At 45.4% G+C, this 25,917-nt stretch overlaps 1 protein-coding gene across 3 annotated transcripts in view; it reads left to right on the top strand.

The window, feature by feature from the left end:
• CHRNA4 (cholinergic receptor nicotinic alpha 4 subunit) overlaps positions 1 to 25,917 on the top strand; it is a 91,221-nt gene that overhangs the window by 59,704 nt on the left and 5,600 nt on the right. Inside the window, exons 1-3 of one of the 3 annotated variants that reach the window (XM_082226041.1) lie at positions 3,354 to 3,457; positions 5,964 to 7,347; positions 13,711 to 13,770. In XM_082226041.1, the coding sequence (XP_082082167.1) occupies positions 3,384 to 3,457; positions 5,964 to 7,347; positions 13,711 to 13,770 (1,518 nt within the window). In that variant the 5' untranslated portion in view covers positions 3,354 to 3,383. Of the gene's footprint in view, positions 1 to 3,353; positions 3,458 to 5,963; positions 7,348 to 13,710; positions 13,771 to 25,917 lie in introns of those variants that run through there. The other 2 variants (XM_082226039.1, XM_082226040.1) reach the window with 2 other exon arrangements.

Raw genomic sequence — 25,917 nt, 5'->3', positions numbered from 1 at the left:
AGGATGAGAACAGAAATTTCTGAGTGGTAGTGTAGCAGCAGCAGGAGGCCCCATTAGCTCAGGTTAAGAACAGTTTCAGGTTAAGAACGGACCTCCAGAACAAATTAAGTTCTTAACCCAAGGTACCACTGTACTTAATTGCACACACACAAGGATATCAAGAGAAATCCACACTGAAGCGCTGAGAGATTGCACACTGGCACGGAAATGTGGAGAATTGAACTTAAGAATGGAAAAAGGGGAACCTGGGAGAAACTGAAAATGATGGATTCACCCATCTGTACTGAGGCAGGATTTGAATCTGGGTCTTCCTAGTCCAACCGCAGGCTCATACTTGCTCTTTTATTCCTTCATCTTACAGTGTGACTGGTTGCCTGTCAAACATCTCATTTTCCCCTCTCCCCCTTCCTTCTCTTTCGCTTGTGCATTCTGTCTTGCTGGTACAAACCATGGAGGTGCGGAGGGTTGTTTTCCACTCCTGGTGGAAATCCAGAAGCACATTGGAGATCGCTTTTGACAACACCACCTCTAATGCTGGCTTCTGTGTACTGGTCTGATATTAATAGCAGAAAAAGACAGCTGGGGAGCATGCAAGGGAGGCAATGACCTGCTTTAGGAATTCCTTTATCCTCCTGTGGTGAGACACTAGGAAGCAATTATGTAAAGTTCTCCGGAACAGTCATTTTTCATTTGGATCATGAAAAGTGAAAGCTCCCTTCGTCCCCCTGTTTCTCCTCTCCCACTCCTGCTCACATTGTGCTCTTCACAGTTCCATGCTTTCCCCACACGTAAAAAAATTAAATTAGATTAAAGCAAGGAAATCCACAAACCTTGTAATAATGGCTTCCAATATTAGAAAATTGGAGCAACGCGGTTTGCCGCAGCTGCCACTTCCTTCCATTCATTTGCTCCCTCCACCTCCATCCCCTCCCTGAACCTCTGACATGGAAAATATGATCACAGAATCATAAAGCTGGGGTGACCTCAAAGGTCATCGAGTCCAACCCCGTGTTGATGTGGCAGGGATGTTTCGAGTGGTTAATTCTGTCTCATTTCAGTCTCGCAGGCAAATGATAGGTCTGTTTCATCCTATTGTATGCCATTACATTCTGTGCACCATCCCATTGCATATCATTTCATTGTTCACATTGTGTGCGTGCTTTTTATATAAGCCACACACTTATTACATAAATGCACCCTTTGCTTATGCGAAATACCCATTTTTTGGTGCATGCTTTTTGCACATGGAAAATGCACACCAAATCTTGAGAAAGATGTAATCCATCTGGGAGTTGCATTCAGTTCTACAAGTGAATTTGGGAGCACTCCAGCAGCATAGCTGTCAAAGTTTCCCTTTTTTAAAGAGAAATTCCCTTATTCCGAGTAGGATTCCTCGCAAGAAAAGGGTAAAAGTTGACAACTACCGGTACGTGCAGCAGGTCTTTTGCAAAAAGCAGGCTGACTGTATCCCTCACCCCTGCTGCAAATGCTGGAAATCTAGCAGTACAATGTTCTTGATGTTTTAATTCCTTCTCTCCTTATTTTTGTATGCTGCGGGTTGAACCTGGTGTCTCCTGCAAATTCCTTTATGAGATACCTGGTCCACCGTTTTCAGACGAGTGTGTGGATGGGGAATTAGATAACCACCAAACTTTGTACTTCTTAGAATCATAGAACTGTAGAACTGGAAGCCACCACGAGGGTCATTTAGTCCAATCCCCTGAAATACAGGAATCTTTTGCCCAACATGAATATTTATACCACACTTTAAGAGCAGAGGAAAACACCCTAGGAAGAGATGGGAGGAACTCAATAAATTTAAAGCTGTAGCAAACTGAGCATCTGAACTGAATAAAGGGATTAGATTCAGGTAGGGATGTTAATGTTGTTTGATGACTGGATTTCCTGCTGATAAACTGCTGCCCGGAAACCAATGTCCACACTGTGGAAGGACGTGTGGATCCAGAATTGGCCTCCACAGTCACTTATGGACTCATTGTTAAAACCATGTTTATGGTTTCGGCTACAAGTGATCGCCAAAGAAGAAGGAGAAGGGGTGTTAATGTTATTTGATGACTGGATTTCCTGCTCAAACCCACAGTGGAACAGGGGAAGGTAGCAGAACAAAACTGAAAGTGTGGAAAGAACTCCCCCCCCCCCGCAGATTTTTGCAGAAGCAGTAGCTCTTATCAGAAAGCAAAGGCCTGCAGAAAAGAGAGATTCTGCCTTCAACTTGAAATAAATTATTAAATCTGCTCCACATAGAAGCCACACGTCTTTCCAGCCATCATCTCCCCAGACAGAAGTCATCAAGGGGAAACCATGTTACATTTGTGAAAAGTACAGATTCCCGCCTCCCTGCCCTCCCCTTCCAACTCTGCCAGGTTGCTTCAATGCACAGATGTAATGCGACAGCCACAACACGAGGATTAGATTGCTTTTACGTGGGGTGGGGTGGTTTCTCGGTACAGAGAAAATGAGGAGAGGTAGGAGTGGTGCACTCACACGAGAGGTGCAGCAGGAGAAGATGACGAGAACAGAAGGCTTCTGAGAAATTGAGATGGGCCCTGATCCATGCTCGTTCTATTAGATAGTCTCCTTTCCTTCACTGTAGGTGAGCGGTCAATTCTGATGACCATATCAGAGGATACATTTGCTACAGGCTGGAACCTGGAGGATTAGCCCTTCCTGTAGGTAGAGCCATCATCATCATCATCATGATGTTGTTGGCATTTGTCTGTCTCAGGAGCCAGCAGAGGGGTGCACCTTTGGGGATGAGGTCAAGCTGTTGGAAGGTTGCAGTGCCTGCTGTGACTGCAGAGACTGATACAGATGAGACATGTTTTTGTTAGATTTCTGTGTGTTGCCACTGTGCAGTGCTTTGAGTCCCTGTTTACATTCCAGACATTCCAGGCTGTTGGAAGTCTCATGGAAGACGGGAGACGGATGTGATGTTTACTGGTTTCCTGTTCCTTTGCTTTTCAGTTGCTCTCTGCTTTCACCGAGAGAGAATGTATATTTCTTTTCTGTCTGCATAGTTAGAAATAAAACACTCTTTGCAATGTAGCTGTCTGTCTGCAGATTGACATGGCTGATAAAGGGTGAATGTTAATGTTGTGAATGCTGCGGGTTGCGAACGTGCATGCCGCATGGATTACGTTCGCAACCCGAGCGTCCACTGTCAACAAATTCATGGACAATGAGACTATCAGTGGCTAGCAGTCATGGTGGCTATGTTCTGCCTCCAGTGTCACAGGCAGTATGCTGGTGCGTACCACTTGCTGGCCATCACAAATGGGGAGAGTGCTGTTGACCTCAGGTCCGGCTTTCAAGCATCCCAAGGACATGTGGTTGGCCACTATGGAGACAGGATACTGGGCGAGATGATGATTTGGCCTGGTCCAGTAGGGATGTTCTCACGGTTCTACAGTGGTACCTTGGGTTACAGACGCTTTAGGTTACAGACTCCGCTAACCCAGAAATAGTACCTCGGGTTAAGAACTTTGCTTCAGGATGAGAACAGAAATCGCGCGGCGACAGCGGGAGGCCCCATTAGCTAAAGTGGTGCTTCAGGTTAAGAACAGTTTCAGGTTAAGAACGGACCTCCAGAATGAATTAAGTTCTTAACCCAAGGTACCACTGTATGCTTTTTCTAGGTGGGGGGGATGGCATCAGGGATGCATCACATTATTTCTATGGGTATCTGAAGGCAGAACGGAGAACTTGGCAGAAATGGAGGATCAGGTTTCTCCAAATGTAGCGTGCAATGGTTTTGTGCTAAGTTATATGCACAAAAGGGACGCAGGTGGCACTGTGGGTTAAACCACAGAGCCGAGGACTTGCCTATCAGAAGGTTGGAGGTTCGAATTCCCGCGACAGGGTGAGCTCCCATTGCTCAGTCCCTGCTCCTACCAACCTAGCAGTTCGAAAGTGTGTCAAAGTGCAAGCAGATAAATAGGTACCGCTCCAGCAGGAAGGTAAATGGCGTTTCCATGCGCTGCTCTGGTTCGCCAGAAGCAGCTTAGTCATGCTGGCCACATGACCTGGAAGCTGTACGCCGGCTCCCTCGGCCAATAAAGCGAGATGAGCACCACAACCCCAGAGTTGGCCATTACTGGACCTAATGGTCAGGGGTCCCTTTACCTTTACCTTACATGCACAAAAGTTCAAAGAGTTAGATGAAAATAGGCACACGGTCAACTAAGAAGGGAATGGTGGTTGGGACTTTGCAGCTGGGCTTGGGTTTGGCTGTTATAATTATGAACAGGACGTGGTATTTTTTCCAGACGAGAGACCAGACAGACATTTCAAGCAGACTGAATAATTAACTTGCACAGCATGCAGACATAATGTGCGACACTACGAGGTCATTAAGATTCCATCGCAATCTTTCGATCAATAGGACGTCATTTGACATGCACAAATTTTGCTCCCCAACCCAGCAATTCCTGTGGGGACCCTGATGGTAGTACAGCATGGTGGCAGCTGAGAGGATGGACTCTGAATCAGTAAATCCCCATTTACATCTCACCCTTTCCATTAAACCCCAAGCTGGCATTAGGGCAGACACTATTGCTGCGTCTCTGACCTCTCCCTTGTATAATGTGCTGGTCATCATATTGACTTTCCTTACTGGGCAGTTGGGGGAATTGTTGAGATAATGTATGTTTGGTAGTGTATGCATGTTTTGAAAACTGTGAAATGCTTTATGCAATTATTATTATTATTAGTAGTAGTAGTAGTAGTAGTAGTAATCATTACTACTGCTACTATTTGCTCTTTATGTCTGGTTTACACAACCAGTCATCATAAGATGTATTTTGGGCAGAGGGTGATAATAATAATAATAATAATAATAATAATAATAATAATAATAATAATTTATTTATTTATACCCCACCCATCTGGCTGGGCTTCCCCAGCCACTCTGGGCGGCTTCCAAAAAAATATTAAAATACTGTAATACATCAAACATTAAAAGCTTCCCTAAACAGGGCTGCCTTCAGATGTCTTCTAAAAGTCTGGTAGTTGTTGTTCTCTTTGACATCTGGTGGGAGGGCGTTCCACAGGGAGGGTGCCACTACCGAGAAGGCCCTCTGCCTGGTTCCCTGTAACTTGGCTTCTCGCAGCGAGGGGACCACCAGAAGGCCCTCGGCGCTGGACCTCACTGTCTGGGTGGAACGATAGGGGTGGAGACGCTCCTTCAGGTATACTGGACCAAGGCCGTTAAGGGCTTTAAAGGTCAGCAGCAACACTTTGAATTGTGCTTGGAAACGTACTGGGAGCCAATGTAGGTCTTTCAAGATGTAGCTTTGTGAACACACCAAGGCACCCTACATCATGCAATTGCTATTTAACAGATTCTGGAAATCTATATTTTAACAAAATGTTATCCAGGATTGTGTGCCTGAGGATCTAACAAGTTTACAGTTGCCATGTGTCCTCTTTTTCCAGGACACGTCCTCTTTCTCAGGGGTAATTTTTTTGTCTGGGTGGATTTTTAAAATTTGCCAAAATGTCTCTGGCTATAATTTCCGGAAGACACATAGATATAACTGGTGGCTGAAGACTCTCTCTCTTCTCCTGCCCCTCTCATCAATATATCACAGCTTCTATAGCCTACATACAGTAGGGGTATTTAAAATGAGAGTCGTCATAGCATCCTCCTTTTTGCTCTTCAAAATATGGCAACCCTAGAGGTTAGCACTGCAGAAGACGCTTACCTCTTCTGTAGCTCCCTTTGCACTAAGTCCACCTAAATAAGTCTTAGCTGAATGGAAGTGTTTTTCCAGGGTTTCAGGCAGGAATCTCTCTCTATCCTACCTGGAAATGTCAGGGATTGCACATGAGGCCTTTTGCGTGCGAAGCAAGTGCTCTGCTTCTGAGCTAACACAAATACATGAGAAGGCCTTCTACTGATTATCCTTTTCTTTCCTGTGTTTTATTCTCCTTTCCTAACACAGTGCGGATGGGGATTTCGCAGTCACCCACCTCACCAAAGCCCACCTGTTCTACGACGGGCGGATCAAATGGATGCCTCCAGCCATCTACAAGAGCTCCTGCAGCATCGACGTCACCTTCTTCCCCTTCGACCAGCAAAACTGCACCATGAAGTTTGGCTCGTGGACTTACGACAAGGCCAAGATAGATCTGGAGAGCATGCACCGCCATGTAGACCAGTTGGACTACTGGGAGAGTGGAGAATGGGTGATCATCAATGCTGTGGGCAATTATAATATCAAGAAGTATGAGTGCTGCTCGGAGATCTACCCTGACATCACCTATTCCTTCATCATCAGACGCCTTCCTCTCTTCTACACCATCAACTTGATCATCCCCTGCCTTCTGATCTCCTGTTTGACTGTCTTAGTCTTCTATTTGCCTTCGGAATGCGGGGAGAAGATCACTCTTTGCATCTCAGTCCTCCTGTCTTTAACTGTCTTTCTCCTCCTTATCACCGAGATCATCCCCTCCACCTCACTGGTCATTCCGTTGATCGGAGAGTACTTGCTCTTCACTATGATCTTTGTCACCTTGTCCATCATCATCACCGTCTTTGTGCTCAACGTCCACCACCGCTCTCCTCGCACTCACACCATGCCGGACTGGGTAAGGAAGGTTTTCCTTGACGTCGTCCCACGCCTTCTCTTCATGAAGCGTCCTTCAACAGTGAAGGGCAACTGCAAGAAGCTCATCGAGTCCATGCATAAGATAGCCAACTCTCAACGCTTTTGGTCTGAGATGGAAGTGGAACCCAACTTCACTACCTCGTCATCCAACAGCCCTCAGAGCAACGAGCAATCTCCCACGTCCTCTTTTTGTGCCCATCTTGATGACCAAGCAAAACCACCTCCGGTGTGCAAGTCACCATCGGGGCAGTATTCCATGTTGCACCCAGAGCCGATTCGGGCCAGTTGTACATCCCTCCAACCTCCCTGTCACCCTCTGGGAGACTCTCAGTCCAGCTCAATCTCCAAAGGCAGGTCGCTCAGTGTCCAGCAGATGTACAGCAGCCCAGTGAAAGCAGAAGAAGGGACCATACGTTGCCGGTCGAGAAGCATCCAATATTGCTACTTGCAAGAGGAGTCGTCCCAGACCAATGGGCAATCCAGCGGGTCCCCAGCCTCCCAGCGCTGCCATCTCAACGAGGAGCAGCCCAAATCCAAACCCACTCACTGTAAATGCAAATGTAAAAAACCCGAGTCAGCCAGCACCTCAGGGCAAGGGAGCAAGACTCTTGGCACGAAAGACCAGCAGCTTTTGCTGATGTCGCCGGCCTTGAAGTTGGCCGTGGAGGGGGTCCATTATATTGCAGACCACTTGAGAGCAGAAGATGCAGATTTTTCAGTAAGTAAAAGAATAGCAGTAACTTGTTTGCATCAGCACCTTTTCGCTGCAAAGTTATACGACTCGGGATCCAATTTATTAGCACTACTAGTGTGCAGCTGAATGTTTTCCACCCTCATTAATCATAATAATGTTAGATTATGTGTGTCCCCACTCCTGCAACATTCATTCAATTATTATTATTTTTGTAGCTGTTCACAACCAAACTTTCCTCAATTATTTTCCTCTTTTGCTGCCTCTTCAACATCATTTCCCCACTCTATTTTGTTTCCTTCTCAAGTGATCCTAGCCAATCAGGGATTAGGTACTGTAGAAGATGGAATCATAGCAGCACGTAGCTGATCACTGTTCGATATGTATGATGGCGCTACAAGTAAACAAAACCTATTGGGGGGAGCTTGTCCTGTAGTGGCCACATGGTGGATTGTAGCCTTTCAGGGATTACTCTATGTATTGAACAGTTTATTTTGCATTGGCCCCAGGAAAATCATTGAAGGGCTCCTTTCCGCTTCTGACAAAGCTTTTTGTGGAATCTCACCCCTTCATTTCAGCACAGAGCTAATTCCTATCATTAACATCTGAGGCTTCGCACCACATAATCTTTACACATGGAGTCAGTCGTGGCTCCTTTACAAGTACATTTGTATGATAACATGGGCCCATTCATTCATACTGTACACTTCCAACTGCACCCTTGGTCTTAAGTGGATAGCTTAAAAATTGCAATCAGTTCTTATTTCCTGATTGAAATTATGAGTAGCAGGAGAGGGGAAGCAAGGATTAAGGGGGAAAGTTTAATATCCAAGGTGCTTAAATCTATCAGGTCCTTCATCAGGGTGTTTCATATACAGAAGTTCAACCTTCTCTAATACTATCTCATTTCCCTTTCTACTTGAAAGTGCTTAAAAGCATGTGGACAATGTCTGGTAGACTCCAAAAGCTCAGGGTTTGATGGGAAAGATCTGAGCCAATTGTGATCCAATTTTTTGCCCCCTCAGAATTCCAGTGGTTGTGGAAGAATGGGGAGGGATGTCTAAGCGTTTAGGTGGGGGGATATAAAAGTTTTGTTTTTTAATGAGGTCATTGGGGTTTCCTCTTCTTTTCCTTCCACTTAAAAACAACATCAAGTTGCCACTGCAATTGAAGTCTGGCAACTGGGCTGATGTTCCCATGAAAATATGGGCTGGAATGCCCCATGGGAACTCATCACTTCACAATATTGCAAGTAAGAAAAATGCTTCTTGAGGGGGAAGCTACCTGAAATGGTTTCAAGTTTCGCAGAGGCTCCCTGAAAATTGCAGAAATTCTCTCCCTGAATACTTTCATGTGGGACGAAGGTCCCATGAATGCTCACGTGGGGAGATTTTGGTTCAGTTCTATTCTGAATAGGATGTCCAATAAGGTCTGCATCCTTCAAAAGGAAAAATCAAAATTTGCTTATTCCTGGTGGGCATCAGTCACGAATGGTTCACTAACCCGTTGGCTGGTTTTAATAGTTTGGGTAATTCATGAGTTTTATTATCGGTCCTGTGGGTCCTCTTTTTATAAGGTCCCTGAAAAGGCTGGTGAGATGCAATAACAGAAATATCTCAAAGGAATGTCTTCAAACTCACCTCTTCATACCCAACCTCCATAATAAGTTACATTTTCACTTTGGCTCTAACCAATTGGATTTTTTCAACTTGGCAATGCAGTGTGCTGTTCACTGAGTGCTGGGTGTTGGGTACCACTGAGCTCAAAGAGAGAGCCCCTTAGATGAGATACAGAGCCCTACTCCTTCTGCACCAGCAGGAATGCTGGTGAAATGGAGAGGTCCGCAAGCATTTTGGGGCAGGCAAGAGACACTGTAGACCTGAATCTTCCTGGGCTTCAAAGGCAGGTTCAGGGCTGGCTCAAGATATTTGGCTGCCTGAGGCACAATAGCATATGCTGCCTTATCGCCCCACTCCCAAGTTAAGGCACATGACGCTCAAGGCTGGCCAAGTTGTTTTGGCACCTGAGGCAGACAATCTTAATGAGCTCCTCTCCCCGTCAGTAAAATACAAGAACAAAATTAAATAACGAGCAATTTGCTGCCCTTCCTTGATAGCCAAAATCTACTCCCCAAGGCTGCTGCCTCATGTCGCCCCTTGTGGGGCTGGCCTGGGTCAAGTGATTCACAAGAGCCAATCCTATTCTGTAACCTGCCACATAACTACAGCTAAGGCAGACCCTCCAAGTGTCCCTATTTTCCAGGGACATCCCTGATTTACAGAAGCTGTCCCAGTTTCTGATTTCATCCCGGAATGTCCCACTTTTCCTTGTTGTTGTTGTTTAGTCATTTAGTTGTGTCCGACTCTTCGTGACCCCATGGACCAGAGCACGCCAGGCACTCCTGTCTTTCACTGCCTCCCACAGTTCGGTCAAACTCATGCTGGTAGCTTCAAGAACACTGTCCAACCATCTCGTCCTCTGTCGTCCCCTTCTCCTTGTGCCCTCCATCTTTCCCAGCATCAGGGTCTTTTCCAGGGAGTCTTCTCTTCTCATGAGGTGGCCAAAGTATTGGAGCCTCAGCTTCAGGATCTGTCCTTCCAGTGAGCACTCAGGGCTGATTTCCTTCAGAATGGAGAGGTTTGATCTTCTTGCAGTCCATGGGGCTCTCAAGACTCTCCTCCAGCACCATAATTCAAAAGCATCAATTCTTCAGCGATCAGCCTTCTTTTCCTTAGGATGTCACTATTTTCACTGGAGAAATGTTGGAGGGTATGGAGTTATCCGACCCCCAAGCTATCTGAAGGCAATCCTGTGTAGGAAAGTTTTTTTAAAAAAGCTTAATGTTTTATTATGCTTTTTTATATGTTAGAAGGCAACTAGAGTAGCTGGAGAGACCCTGTAAGATAGGTGGGGTATTAATAGTAAAATTATCTTTATGGAATGGGACGTCCCTATTTTCATTGGAGAAATGTTGGAGGGTATGCTACAAGCCAAGGCCTGCAGAATTCTCTCATTCTGGGGCACTTGCCACTGACAAAACAACTGGGGTGCCCCCCCCGAGGGAGCATCTTCTTCCTCGTACAGCTTTGGCCCCACATCTGTCCTGCCCAGCCTAGCTCAGCCCAGCCCATCTGTATCCTGCTCAGCCCTGAGTCGTATGACCCCTAGCTCTGACTTCTTGCTCCCTGCCAGGCATACGAACTCCACTCTTGCCTGCCTCTTCTGCTTCATGTCATTTACAGCCTTTCCAGCTGCTGGGACCTGACCCTGCAGAGTCTCCAGCACTGAGCCACTGGTGCTGGGTCTTGCCTCTGTGCTTCTTTATATCTATGTTTAGCACACTGCAGTTAGTCGTGATCGCTTCAGTAGCTGTCGTGAGTTTTTTGTTTTGTTTTAAGAAGGCCAGGAGGAAAACGGACTGTGATGCCAGAACGACAACACTCACTGAAAGCAAATCAGATTGTGGTGGGAGCAAACCTCAGTTATCAGATGCCTACCTGGAACGCCCCATCGAGTGCTGAGCACTATGACTGGAAATGGCCAATTGCAGCAGCTTTCAATGGCCATTGGTGGCGCCCAACTCTTTCATAGGACTGAGCACCAAAATATGGCTGAGCGTAATAAGCCATCCCTAAAGCTATTATCCCTAAAGCTATTATCTGGGAACAGAAAGCCTGCACCTTGCAAGAAACAGATAAAACCAAAAAAAGGCAAAAGCGAGAACTAAAAAGGCTGAGTTTGACTGCATTTGCCTTCAGAGATAAGCCACCAACAAGACAGGGGGTTATTATCACCCCTGTCTACTATTTACAAAAGTGTCTCTGGCAACTGAGTTTGGAAGGAACACCACACAGCAAAGTCCAGTTCTTAGGAGAAAGTTAAGTGGCTGCGCTAAGTTATTTTGTGGTGGAAACTAAGCTTCAGTTTCCCAGTAAGAAGAGTGGAGCACACGTCGAGGTCTCCAAGAATCTCATCATACCATTGATGACATCAACAGGGGCATGTTGAGATCTAGAGACATGTGAACAGTAGAGCCAGAGGGATCTGGAACAATACCTTGGTGTCTGTCGTGAATTCTCCGTGACACTTTAGCAGAAATGCTCAGAGGTTCTTCAGTGCAGTACAGTATATTTATTGTGAGATATATATATACAATACAGGCTATAAATACACGTGCAGTTCATACAGTCAAACAGAGTACCTGTCTGCACCTTAAGGCAAATAGGAAGACCTTTCTATCTTTCCCTCTCTGACCACACTCCTCTACACCACCCCCTTACTGCTGGACAGGTTTCCCTTTTAAACCGATGACAGCCAATCAACTGACAGCACATTACTGCTGAGTCTTTCTGACCCAGCACTTGCATAGAAAGTATTGCAGGCTGATTGCATCAGCCAGTTGCATCAGCTAGCAAACTCAAGCCTGCAGACTTACTATCTCACACAGCATTCTGTGAATCCCGACAGTGTCCTCAGAGTCCTTGTTTGCCTGCCCATTGCTAGAAAGTACTATATCAGAATGGGGTGATCACTTGGCTTTTCCAGGAGGCCTTCAGATTTTCCAGGAGACACATTCCTCTAATTCCCCCCTCCCCCGTCCTTAAGTACATCAGACCAGGCTTTGGATTATAAGGCGGGGAAGGTTAACGAGATACATAGACTCTACCTCACGTTTAGCCAAATCCATGCCCCACATAGTTTTTTTGTGTGTTTTAAAGAGTACCGGAGGGGTCAGAACAGTGACCTACTTTGGGAATTTTATTCAAAATAATATTTGTTGTATCTATTTAACCAATGTTATATACTGCCTAAAGGTAAAGGTAAAGGGACCCCTGACCATTAGGTCCAGTCGTGGCCGACTCTGAGGTTGCGGCGCTCCTCTCGCTTTATTGGCCAAGGGAGCCGGTGTACAGCTTCCAGGTCATGTGGCCAGTATGACTATGAGCAGCGCACGGAAATGCCGTTTACCTTCCCGCCAGAGCGGCACCTATTTATCTACTTGCACTTTGACATGCTTTCAAACTGCTAGGTTGGCAGGAGCAGGGACAGAGCAACGGGAGCTCATCCCGTCACGGGGATTCGAACCACCGACCTTATGATCAGCAAGTCCTAGGCTCTGTGGTTTAACCCACAGCGCCACCCGCGTCCCTTTATATACTGCCTACTCACCAGCAAACATCTAAGAAGCTAACAAAAATATTAATTTTAAAATACCAGTAACAGCAAACATGAAACAAGTTGGAGATTCTTTAAAGAAATGCTGGAATTAAATAAAGTTATGGGCTGCTTCACGCCTCCTCCCACTGCCACCTCTGTGATAACCACTGTCAGTAATAACATCTGCTCTACAGGCTAATACTGGTACAGGTTTCTTCTCCATAATCCATCTTCACTCTTCATAGCAAGATAACCCTCGTCCTCTAACAAAAAACCAAAACAGAGTTTTAAGAAGAGCATGACATTTCCGTTTGGGCTTCACCGCCTTTCTCTACCACCCCACTCCCATCACCTTGCCCAGACTCGCTTACCATTGATGGTTGAGATACTGTGCTGAGCTTGATTGTTTCTCTGCTTGATTGGGATGATCCAAATTGGGAATGTCAATGTCGGATTCCCACCCGATGTCAACAAGAAGAAATGGAAGGCTGGATTCAGCTACCCTGTTCTGCTAGCAGAAGCCAGTGGGAGGACCCCTTGCTAGTACAATGGGGCTTTCTCCCCGTACTCCTCCCATACCTCTGCTTTGAAGGGTTGGGACCACCCCTGGGAGAGTGTGCAAGGCAGAAGAGAGGGGAGATCGCTCCATCGGGAAAGCAGAAACACTAGCACTGATTGCGCAATCTCCTTAATACTACATTCACTGCCACCAAAAATCTAGCTAGCAGCTAATGACTGACACTGCCCAATTCTCCTTGATAGAAGTTCATCAAGGAGAGGTGAAGTCCTATGCTGCTTGGGTTTATAATATATATATGCTGAGGTCTGCCATTGTTGAGGGTTGTGGGCTGGTAATTCTGCTGATGTGTTTGCACTGTGCCTACCTTGTTTCTGCCTAACCCCTTCCCCTCTCCAGCCCAAAGGATGTCAGGTGAGTGGCACAGCCCTACCAAAGCCATCCTTTGCAGTGAGGCGGTACCTGGAGTGGGACATTTCCAGGCTTAATCAGAAACAGCTGACTTTGGCTGGCAGAAGAAGGTGGTTGCTGGTTGATTTCCCCCATGCTTGGATGTACAGTAGCTGTCAGAGGACAGGTTGTCTTTAGGGCAGGGCCAGAGGGGGAAGCCGGTGGAGTAAAGATGCAACTCTGACCTTTGTACGCTAGGCTATGTTGTAACTGCAGAAAAGTCGGAGGGTTCTATACATACAGACCTCTCTCCATCCTCTACCCAGGCAAAGAAGAGGCCTTATCACAGTGCAAGGATACATCTCAGGCTGGCAAAAGCACTCAAGGTGAGTGTGGAGCAGAGTCAGTGTGGGAAGAATACCTGGACCTGAGATTGCCCCAACCCTGATCTCCCTGCTAGGGAAAATGCTTTGTCTGGAGACAATCAACTGGCTCAATCTCCAGTTGAAAGGGTTTCAGAGAGACTGGGGGAAGAACTTCTGCTAGAGATCGAAGAGAGCTTCTACCACTCAGAACAGAGCTTGGGTGGAGGGGGCAACCTTTGGCCCCAGAGATGCATGGGGACCCTGGCCTAATTTCCAAAGCCTCCTGGAAGTCCAGATCGATGGCATGAGTGACCTTCCCCTTCCCAAACAGCCTGACAGGCAGGGAGGAATACAAGAAGAGAGAGGGAGAGAGAAGGCTGTGTGGAATTTGTGTTTTGGGGAAAACACATTCAGAAGTGCACATTTTGAGAGAAAATGCATTTTCAAATGCATAGTCAAATGCATATTTTTGTGCCAATTAAAAAAAGAAATCACAGATCAATGCAGAAACAGGGCAGCACAGATTTTTATTTTATTTTTTGCAGAAGTGATATGGACTGAAATTGGACTTAGTTGTATACCTGTCAGTAATCAAACTTCCCTCATGAATGATCGGACCATGAAGTATATATATATATATAGCCAGTTATTTTTATCTTCTTATATTTATATCCTACTTTTCTCCATGAAAATCAAGGAGTCATATATATGTTTCCCAAGTGGTCACCCATCCTGGAACTGACCAAACCCAAAGCCTCACATCCTCTTCAAACCACACTCTGGGACAATTTCCAGCACTGTGGTGAGGAGCTGCTTGGAACTGCACTGAAGGCTGCAAAGATTGCAGTAAATGAAATTGGGAGAAAGCTATGCCTTGTGGACTTTGAATGATGTGGCCCTGTGAGCTGCGGTTCATTGCTGCCACAAATAGCAAAGGGCCAAACTTTTAAAGGCTACGAGAGTTCAATCCTGTGCATATTGTGCAGCCAGCCACAAAGCAGGAGTTCTTCCTCCTTTCCTTTCTTGTGACTCAGTTTTCTTGAAGCAACTTGCAAGTAAACCCCACTCCGAGACAATAAAAGTGTGCTATATAGCATTCGGCAAGACTGGAAAAACAAATGGTTAAAACCTTGCACTTTTTCGTCCTTTAAAATAGTGGGGTCACAGAGATTCGACAGAGTTGCACATCCATGCATGTTCACTAGCATATGAAAGCAGAGTCCATCATCTAAACCAGGCCAAAATAGATTGCAGGTTAGCAACTGCAAGTCCCCGGGCCACTAAAAGATGCTTATTAGCTCCATTTCCTTTGCCAGTCAAGAAAGCAGCAGCAACAGGTTTGGCAAAAGTGACTTCTGTGGCATCTTGACCTTAAGACAGAGGGTAAAAAGGTAAAGGGACCCCTGACCATTAGGTCCAGTCGTGGCCGACGCTGGGGTTGCGGCGCTCATCTTGCTTTATTGGTTGAGGGAGCCGGCATACAGCTTCCGGGTCATGTGGCCAGCATGACTAAGCCACTTCTAGCAAACCAGAGCAGCGCACGGAAATGCCATTTGCCTTCCTACTGGAGCGGTACCTATTTATCTACTTGCACTTTGACGTGCTTTCGAACTGCTAGGTTCGCAGGAGCAGGGACCGAGCAACAGGCGCTCACCCCGTTGCGAGAATTCAAACCACCGACCTTCTGATTGGCAAGTCCTGGACTCTGTGGTTTAACCCACAGCACCACCCTCATCCCTAAGACAGAGGGTCACACCTCTCAAAGTAGCCCTCTGGGAAATCTACTTACTGACCAGACACCTGAATAATAATTTTATTTAAGCTAAGGCTGGCCACACACCAGACAGGGGGCCTGATCTGGTCACCCCTGTTGATTCCCCCCCCCCGGTCCCCCAAGGCCCCACTGATTTTGGCAGCTGTAGAAAAAAAAAAGTAGACATGGCACTGAGGTGCCCTTGATCAGCCCTGTAGCCTGATGGAGATGCAATGTTCCCCTTCCCCCATCATCCGATGAGTGGGAGTGAGGATTGGGGGTCTGTGTGGCTTGCACAACCCTGTGAGGTGTGTGTGCCTACAAGCATGTGGGGTGTGCCCCCCCACCACTTTTGCCAACCCTCACCACAGGGATAAGACCCCTGGGGGGTTGGCCAAGGGTGAATGCCACCCTCAGACAAAAAACCTTTGCTCCCCTTCATCTAAGGAAATCCTGAACTGCCCAGTTGCCACCTGCCCAGTCAGATTTGATCTGAACACAGTAATAGCCTCCTACCCAAGAAACAGAAAACCCATCAACTGCTGTTCTTGCTTTGCAGTCATCATAATAATAGAACTAGTCCCATTCATTGGAAGTCACACAATAGAATTTGTTCTGTGTTGCTTCCCCCCTGATTACTCATAAAAGAAGCAATCTTTTATTTTTCTTCTTTTCCGGTGTTTTTTTTTTTAGTTTTGCTTGCTGGGGAAAATCTTGCCACGCATTTCTCATAAATATCTTTCATAACGTTATTGAAGAAATCATTATGCTGTTATTGTTTCCCTGATCCCACACTTTCTTCTTTTTTCGCTGCCTTTAATTGGCAACATAAGGTTGGGTGATGAAAAATGCAATATTTCAGGTGCTTGTTTTTCTAGCCTGTCGATGCCTCTCCCTCGTGTGACGCGTCGTGGCGCTTGGTGTTGCAAAGGACAGGCCCATTGCACGATTAATACAACAGAAGTAACAACAACAACAAACAAACAATCCAGTGTGTGAGTGAGGACTCGAATTGGAGGGAAATAACTTACCACCGGTGGCCTTGAGTTTCCATCAACTTTATCTGGGGAAAGAGAGAGAATCCATAATATTAGAATGCTTGTTTTGTTCTTGGGTTGCTTCTGAAAAGGGAAAATTGCCTCTCTAGCTTCCAACGCCACAGGGACTAAAGTAATTTCCCCAGAAAAGTGTCTTGAACTCTGTCGGGTAAGCCTGCGCTGGCTTGTATAAATGTTTTGCATCAGAATTAACTCAATGCTTTCCCTACCTCTCAAAAATCAACCCTTTGCACCAATGCAACTCAAATTTCACCCCAAGAAAACTACATTCTGAAATTTGTATGGATTGTGCAAATTAGGAAGCACATCAGAAGCCAGTTTATACTTTTCAGTGTTTTCTACTCTGATTTGCGTTGCAATCAGGTGTGAGGATGTGGTGGCGCTGTGGTCTAAACCACCGAGCCTCTTGGGCTTGCCGATCGGAAGGTTGGCGGTTCGAATCCCCATGATGGGGTGAGCTCCCATTGCTCTGTCCCAGCTCCTGCCAACCTAGCAGTTCAAAAGCACACCAGTGCAAGTAGATAAATAGGTACCGCTGTGGTGGGAAGGTAAACAGCATTTCCATGTGCTTTGGTTTCCGTCACGGTGTTCTGTTCCACTGGTAGTGTTTTAGTCATGCTGGCTACATGAGCCGGAAAGCTGTCTGTGGACAAACACTGGCTCCCTTGGCCTGAAAGCAAGATGAGTGCCACATCCCACAGTCGCCTTTGATTAAACTTAACCATCCAGGCTCCCTTTACCTTTACCATTACCTGCAGACAGGTGTCTTTCTCCACTTTACCTAGAGATGCCGTGAACTGAACCTAGAACCTATAGCATGTGCTCCGCTGCTGAGCTGCATCCCTTCTTCTGCAAATAAAGCAAGAATCTAGTCATCATGGTTCTGTATTGAAAGCTGGTTTAAATAGGAACACAGGAGGCGGCCTTCAGTTCAGTGAGACCACTTGTCCATCTAACTCAGGATTGTTGACACCTGACTGGAAGCAGTTCATCAGCATTTTAGGGAGTGGACACTCCCAGTCCTGCCTGGAGAGGCCGGGGGCTGAATCAGGAACATGTAGCATGCAAATCATGTTGAATATATTTGACAATTTTTTGCAGAATATATTTTCCGTGGGTTTGTATTGCTTCACACTGCTGTGGTATTTTATGAGAAGGCAGTATAAACTGATCTTCTTGTTGTTGTTTAGTCGTTTAGTCATGTCTGACTCTTTGTGACCCCATGGACCACAGCACACCAGGCACTCCTGTCTTCCACTGCCTCCCACAGTTCGGTCAAACTCATGTTGGTAGCTTCAAGAACACTGTCCAGCCATCTCATCTTCTGTCTCCCCCTTCTCCTTGTGCCCTCAGTCTTTCCCAACATCAGGGTCTTTTCCAGGAAGTCTTCTCTTCTCATGAGGTGGTCAAAGTATTGGAGCCTCAGCTTCAGGATCTGTCCTTCCAATGAGCGCTCAGGGATGATGGATGGGTTTCAGAATGGATAGGTTTGATCTTCTTGCAGTCCATGAGACTCTTGAGAGTCTCCTCCAGCCTCATAACTGCTCTTAGGAATAAATAAACCATGTAACCATCCAGCGAGACATGCTTGGCTGATGAAACTTACCACTTAACTTCATGTTCATTCTGTCTTGGGGCATGGGTGCGTGTTGGGGAACCTGTGGCCCATCAACCCCAGTTGGCATGTCCAGTGATCTAGAACGATGTGGGTTCTAGTCTAGCAACACAGGCAGGATCACAAGTTCCTGACCTGATCTTAAGGACAAGCAACTCTCTCTCTCTCTCTCTCTCTCTCTCTCTCTCTCTCTCTCTCTCTCTCTCTTTTAAAAAAAAGGAAAACTAAGATTCTCAGGATGCTGAACTCTGTGTTTGCTCACTGGGACCAAAGAGGACACACAGCCTGTCTAATATCTGAGTGGCAGACATTAAGCCTGAGTTCCCAACTCCCTTGGAAATGTTGGGGGTTTAGTCTTGTCCTGCATAATAAATGGAAGCAATCCATCATTTAGAGAGGAAATGAAATGTTCTTGTCTGAACTGGAAATAGGACAGTTGGCTTATTCATCCTGTGCACCTTTGCAGCCATTATGCTTGAGCACCAGAATTAACTGGCTGCAGAATGGCTTTTCTCCCCCATTACAGGAAATGATGTCGTCCTTATAAAAACAGCTTGATGGCATCTGACTCTTTAAAGGCAAGGTTATTGGGCTTTTTCAAAAGAAGAAGAAGAAGAATGCTTCCATACAAAAGTCTATTGGGACAAAAAGGCAGCATCCAGTATTATGTGGAAACGTTTATATAATTTAGCAGAGTTTAAATGATCCCCTGTTTGAGTTTATGCAGTGACAAATGGGTTGCTAACTCGTTTGAGTCCTATCAATAATTATACCTTCCTGGTTGATATCCCTTTCTGTCCCTCTTAAAGAAAACACACATGAATCTGAATCATATTAACATAAACTACTTTACTATCAGATTCATTCAGGTTTACAGAGTTGTTCCTGAAGGCAGGCTTAGGTTGCATAACAGATAAACTATATACTAGATAGTAGTGAGTCATGAGAAGACTGCATCCGAGCAGTTACCAGTTAACACTCCTTGCAGCACCGACCAACCAGCGTGGAGCCAGTGTGGTGTAGTGGTTAAGAGTGGCAGTCTCGTAATCTGGTGAACCGGGTTCGATTCCCCGCTCCTCCAAATGCAGCTGCTGGGTGACCTTGGGCCAGTCACACTTCTCTGAAGTCTCTCAGCCCCACTCACCTGACAGAGTGTTTGTTGTGGGGGAGGAAGGCAAAGGAGATTGTTAACCACTTTGAGACTCCTTAGAGTAGTGATAAAGTGGGATATCAAATCCAAACTACTCTTCTTCTTCTTCTTCTTCTTCTTCTTCTTCTTCTTCTTCAACCAACTGACAAAACTGCCTGCCACATAGAGGCAGTTAGTCCTCTCTCGGGATGTTGGACTTGACTGACAGCTTTATATCCCACATATTAGTTGTACTCAGAACAGACCCATTAATGACTGGCCTAGTTCCATTCATTTTTATAGGTCTACTTTGAGTAGGACTTAGTCGGCTGCAACCCAAAGTTTCCTAGATGCCCTTGATGCTTGTCTGCAGTCAAAACCAGAAAACAATGTCAGAGCCAAGATAAATGCTACTGTCCCCCCTCTCCGTTTTAATTGCTGGCATGTGTGAAAACTGATCATCCTTTTGGCCCTAACAACTAATGGGGGTCACCTAACAGCTTTTAAGCTCCCAAAATTATTGGGGGGAGGCCATGACTGTTTAAAGTGGTGTCATAGTGCTCTGAATGTATGGAGTGAACATGGATCCTGGAGTCCCTTTGATTTTTAACATTTTTTCTTTAATCTAGAAAGTTTCCCCTTTCCCCTTAGAAAATGAGCTATTTGCCCAACAGGAGGAAATATGCAGGTGTTAAGTGAGCATCCAAGCCAATTCCTGCCCCTCCCAGCTGCATTTAGCTTCCATTTAGAAATGGGAAATACAGCCATGTATCTCCCATCATCTCATCTCATCTAACTCTCAATCCCCATGAATTCGGTGGGATTTACTTTCACATAAATATGCATAGGAAGGATTGGTCTGAAAGGGGGGAATTTAACAAGCCATCACTTATCAGGATGTGCCTGTCTTTAAGTTCCTGATCAGTATTCCGCAGAAGCCTCACTGCCACAAGGGGAATGTGGTTGTATTAAAAGTAAGTGGTTCTTCTAATTAAGTGCTTGAGGTTTTTTGTTGGTGATGATGATGTTGTTGTTGGGTGTTTTGTTTTTGTTTTTAAAAGGAAAAAACAAAGCCAAAAGAAGGAAGCAATAGGGTGTTCCAAAAATGGCCTTGTGCAATTGGGATTTGCTAGGCGCTAGTTACCTGTGTTTGTTTGGGTCTGTTCCTGCATACCCTCCAACATTCCTCGGATGAAAATAGGGACATTTCTCACTCCCCCCTGCAACTGACCCTCCTTGAACCCCTCCCCATTTTTTGTCCCCATCCCCAGAGCTTTTCCTATCAGAAAAGAGTGTCACCACCACTTCACCAATGGGACACAGCACACACACCCTCCGCTGTCCTGGGAAAACCCCTTAATCCGGATTTAGTCCAACCACATGTGGGGAACATCTTCCCTAGCTAAAGGGCTTGAGAGAAATCCAGACAGAGAAAGAGCAGGGTGGGAACGTCAGCAGTTCAGTAACGAAGCAGGAAAGGACCTCTGAGTTTCACTCAAAAAAAATCTCATTTATTCAGCCCGCTGCATTTGGATTGCAACATTTGTCAGTGTTTATTTTCTGTTTGCTCTGCTGAATCACTTTGCAATAGAGCACATAGAAAATACAGAGTTGCTTTGCCCCTGACGAAGACTGTAATCAAAACGCATTGGGCTGAATAAATTGGCACTCTGATTGGTGTCTCTTAAAGGTCCTCTGGTCTCTCATTCAAAATAGCCTCTATCCAACATCCCAAAGCTCGCGTTTGACCTGGATACTTGTATAGCCTTACCAGGTGGGGGAAGGCCAGTGGGTTACTTGAGTGGATGGAAATCGCTGTCCCAGGAGTCTTTTGTCTCACTGGAGGAGAGTCCAGGCCCAAAGGTTCTTGGTTCTATTTTTTTAAAATAAGATATTTATTAAGATTTTCAAAAAATTACAAAATAAAAAGAAAAAAGAAAAATACAAAATAAAAATAGTTTAAAAACAGTTCAGTCTTTCCATCACATATTTTTCATTTGCTTATTTCCCGGACCTCCTCACGCCTTCCTTTTCTGTATTCCAGTTCAAATTGTTAATTCAGCAAATCGCTCCCCTCTTCATTCATCTTAATCTTCAATTTTTAAATATTATAACATTAATTTTTTACCTATTAATAACCATTTTCTCATATTCCCTTATAGCATTACAGCAAAAGACCACTTAGTTTCTATCCAACATCATTCTAACGTTCATTAATTTTACAGTATTTCTGTAAATAATCTTTGAACTTTTTCCAATCTTCTTCCGCCGACTCTTCTCCCTGGTCTCAGACAAAGGTTTTTGGTTCTAGTCCTGGTGACTCTCAACTAGAGATGGGTGAGAAAAGTGATTCAGTTCACATTTAAAGGTGAACATGTGTAAGTCACGCTTTCCGAAACAAAGCACAAAGTGAAAATCAGCCACACTTTGAAAACAGCACTTTTCTGAATTTTGCAATTCTCCAGCCAAGTGTACAAATAAAAATCACGTGATTGGGTAAAATGTGTAAATAGATGCATATATTGGTGAAAACTACATAGTAAAATATATCATATTAGAAAACTTTGCCTTGCAAAAATGGGTTTGTTAGGTAACATCACATACAAAAATGTGTAGATTAGGTGAATTTTGCACTAAAATGCTGATGAATTTTTAAAAAAGCAAGCTGATATAGAAATGTGGAGAATTAAAGTTGAGACTGGAAAAATGAGAAAGTGAAACTGGCAAGTCCATTCGTCCTCACTCCCATCATTATGCTCCTAATAATATCGAGAGTTTTCTTTGGAGGAAATTGCTTGCGAATAAAGTAAATGCTTTCTCTCTGCTCCGTATGCCAACTAACATGGGGTCCCCTAAGATGTTAGCATGGCCCACCGAGACTATTCATCCGCCATTTTGTTGGGGAGTCTTCCTGAATGCTGGATTTTGTGCAAAGCTGCTTATACAAAGAACTACAGGAAGGGGAGAAATGGACAGCAATTTGAAAAAAAAATGTATAGAACAGCATGCTATGTAGGACCCCATGAGGGAGGTATTTTCGTGCTAGTGTTTGTTGGTAAACTGGTTTCCAAAACATGGCTGAGATACACTGGCTGCAAATTGGGTACTGAGCTATGTTCAAAGTGCTGGAACTGGTATGCAAAGCCCTATACCAGTGATGGCCAAACTTGGCCATCCAGCTGTTTTGGGACTATACTTCCCATCATCCCTGACCACTGGTCCTGTTAGCTAGGGATGATGGGAGTTGTAGTCCCTAAACAGCTGGATGGTCAAGTTTGGCCATCACTGCCCCATACAGTCTGGGACCAAGATTATCTCACCCTTTAAATACCCAACTGATCACTGCTCTCTGCCAGAAAGGGCATCCTGCAGGTACCATCTTATCAGGAGGGGCATTCCAAACTCACAGGCCTTTAATGTGGTGCCACCTACCCTTTGAAACTCCTTCCATTCTAAGCTGAGACTTTTATCCCGGTCAGTTCCCCGCTCCTCCAAGTCTCATTACAATGAATAAAGGGCCGAGTTCCAGACCTCCAAATCAAGTTAAATTGTAAGCTGTTCTTTTGAAATATAAGTAGCTCTTTTTCTCCTCTGTGAGCTGATTTCTCCATCCTAAAAAGTACTGGGCGGGGGGCGTTAATTGCCCCCCAGAGAACATGTCTAGTAGGCTTGATATTAATTTAATTTGATTCTTGGGGAAACATGCAGACATTGATGAAGTTAAATAAGCATGGATGTAAGAAGCTGAAACCAAATTCTGCCAAAATTTTAGAGTCATAGACATGCCAAGTCCACCACTTCAGTTTTATCAATCGATGGCCCACAGCGATATCTTCCTGATGTTTATTTGGAATATCCTTTCTTGTAACTTGCAGCCATTGGTTTGAGTCCTACCCTCCAGAGCAGGAGAAAACAAGCTTGTTCCCTCTTCCATGTGACAGCCCTCGAGATATTTGAAGATGGGTATCATATCCTCATTGGCTTGATGCAACAGGCTCTTCTTATGTTCTGACCTTGAAGTGGACTCTCAAACAAACTAGGACCCACTTAAGATCTCTTAGTATTAGTGATGGAGCCTTTGAATGGAATGGCTTACATGGTCTTACTGAAATTCATTGTTTTGAACTAGGGTGGCCCTTTGTCCTGCTTTATAGATGGCAGTCCCTTATCAGAAGGGCTATCCAGCTCAAGCAGAGAGGGTTGGAAGAGCTGTGAAGTTGCCCATCCATAGTTAGAACCTGGGCAGGAGACTGGCACAAATCTCACCTGCTCAGTCTTCCTCAATACGGTGAGAGCTGTTGCATTTCACTTGAATTATACACTTCTAAACTTGTGTAAGGGACGCGGGTGGTGCTGTGGGTTAAACCACAGAGCTAGGACTTGCTGATCGGAAGGTCGGCAGTTCGAATCCCCGTGACGGGGTGAGCTCCCGTTGCTCGGTCCCAGCTCCTGCCAACCTAGCAGTTCGAAAGCACCTCAAAGTGCAAGTAGATAAATAGGGACCGCTCTCCGGCGGGAAGGTAAACTGCATTTCCGTGTGCTGCGCTGGTTCGCCAGAAGCGGCTTAGTCATGCTGGCCACATGACCCAGAAGCTGTCTGCGGACAAGCGCCAGCTCCTGGCCTCTTGAGCGAGATGAGCGCGCAACCCCAGAGTCAGTCACGACTGGACCTGATGGTCAGGGGTACCTTTACCTTTACCTAAACTTGTGTACAGTAGTACCTTGGTTCGCAAATGCCTTGGTACTCAAAACAACTTGGAACCCAAACACTGCAAACCTGGAAGTAAGTGTTCTGGTTTGCAAACTTTTTTCAGAAGCTGAACGTCCTCCATTTTGAGTGTTATGCTTCCGATTTGAGTGCCATACTTCCATTTTGAGTGTTACACTGAGGTCTGTCTGTTTTTGCTATTTTTTCGCATTGGTTTTGTGGCTTTCTTTGTTTTGTTTTTGTGACTGTGTGGAACCCAGTTCAGCTACTGATTGATTGATTGTGTACATTGTTTATTGCTTTCAGTTTATGGATCGATGGTCTCGTTAGATAGTAAAATTCATGTTAAATTGCTATTTTAGGGGTTGTTTTTGAAAGTCTGGAATGGAGTAATCCATTTTGCATTACTTTCTATGGGAAACCGCATCTTGGTTTTGGAACGCTTTGGTTTTGGAACGGACTTCTGGAAGGGATTTTGAGAACCAAGGTATTGGAAAATGGGGTTTATGCTCATCTGTGTCCTTTGGTGAGGGGGCAGTTCTTAAGCTGCTGCCCTATTTTTGTACTTGTAACTTGACAGCCTAAAATAAGAAACCAGAGCACGTTTTTGGTAACGATTTGCAAGCAGAGCAAAGAGGGGAATTTGCCAGATAACTTAAGCGCCATAAATAATTCCAAGAGCTGATAGCAGAATCACAACATGCTTCACTCGGACGTTAGCACCATCTTGATGTGACATGATTTTTCCTGGCGTTTTGAGATTTGAAGAAGCAGCAACACCACCATGGCATGGTAATAATTAATGTAGGAAGTGAGGGTGACGGATGATTTTACACAGCCGCTTTTGCGGTAACTGTCAAGCTGGACAGAATGACAGATCAGAAGACTGGTTATGTGGATAGCAGGGGCTAATGCTTGGGAGGGGGCTTCTTGAAGGGTGAGAGGAGGACAAATAGCTTGTGCTCTCTTCCCAGGGTGACGTAGTAGTTTAACTCAGGTAGCTGTTTCAAGAAATTCTGAACCCTCTTTCCAGTTTAGAATTTGGGCATCCTTTACTGTCTTGTGGGTGGTGCTGTGGGTTATACCACAGAACCTAGGGCTTGCCGATCAGAAGGTCAGCGGTTCGAATCCCCACGATGGGGTGAGCTCCCATTGCTCGGTCCCTGCTCCTGTCAACCTAGCAGTTCAAAAGCACATCAAGTGCAAGAAGATAAATAGGTACTACTCCGGTGGGAAGGTAAACGGCGTTTCCGTGCGCTGCTCTGGTTCATCAGAAGAGGCTTAGTCATGCTGGCCACATGATCCGGAAGCGGTACGCCGACTCCCTTGTCCAATAAAGCGAGATGAGCGCTGCAACCCCAGAGTCAGCCACAACTGGACCTAATGGTCAGGGGTCCCTTTACCTTTACTGTCTCACTTGGGAACATAGGAAACTGCCTTATCCCAAGCTTGGCTGGTTCATCAAGCTCTGGCTGGCAGTGGCTCTCCAGGGATTAAGACTTGGGTCTCTCTCAGCCTTACCTGAAGGTGCAAGGAATTGAAGCTAGGACATTCTGCATGCCAGACAGATGTTCTACCACTGAGCTGTAGCCCTTCTGGGTTTCAAAGGCGTACTCTAAAGAGGTGAAGAAAATACAAATAAACCACAATGCTTCTAAACTTTAAAAATAAACTAAGAAGAAGACTGATATAAAGAGAGTCCTGACCAATCAAACCAGTGAACTATTTAGTCCAATGTCCTGTTCCCTACAGTGGCCAGCAGCAGATACTCAATTTGACGTGCCCACAATCAGGTCATGAGGTCAATAACCCTCTCCCAGTTATTCTTCAGCAGCTGCTAGTCAGTGCTATACTGCCCCTGAATATGGAGGTTGCATGTAGCTATCATCAGTTGCAGCCATGGAT

The sequence above is a fragment of the Podarcis vaucheri genome (genome assembly GCF_965113315.1).
Source record: "Podarcis vaucheri genome assembly, chromosome: 6".
Classification (NCBI taxonomy): Eukaryota; Metazoa; Chordata; class Lepidosauria; order Squamata; family Lacertidae; genus Podarcis; species Podarcis vaucheri.
This window is presented reverse-complemented; position numbering and strand designations above follow the sequence as displayed.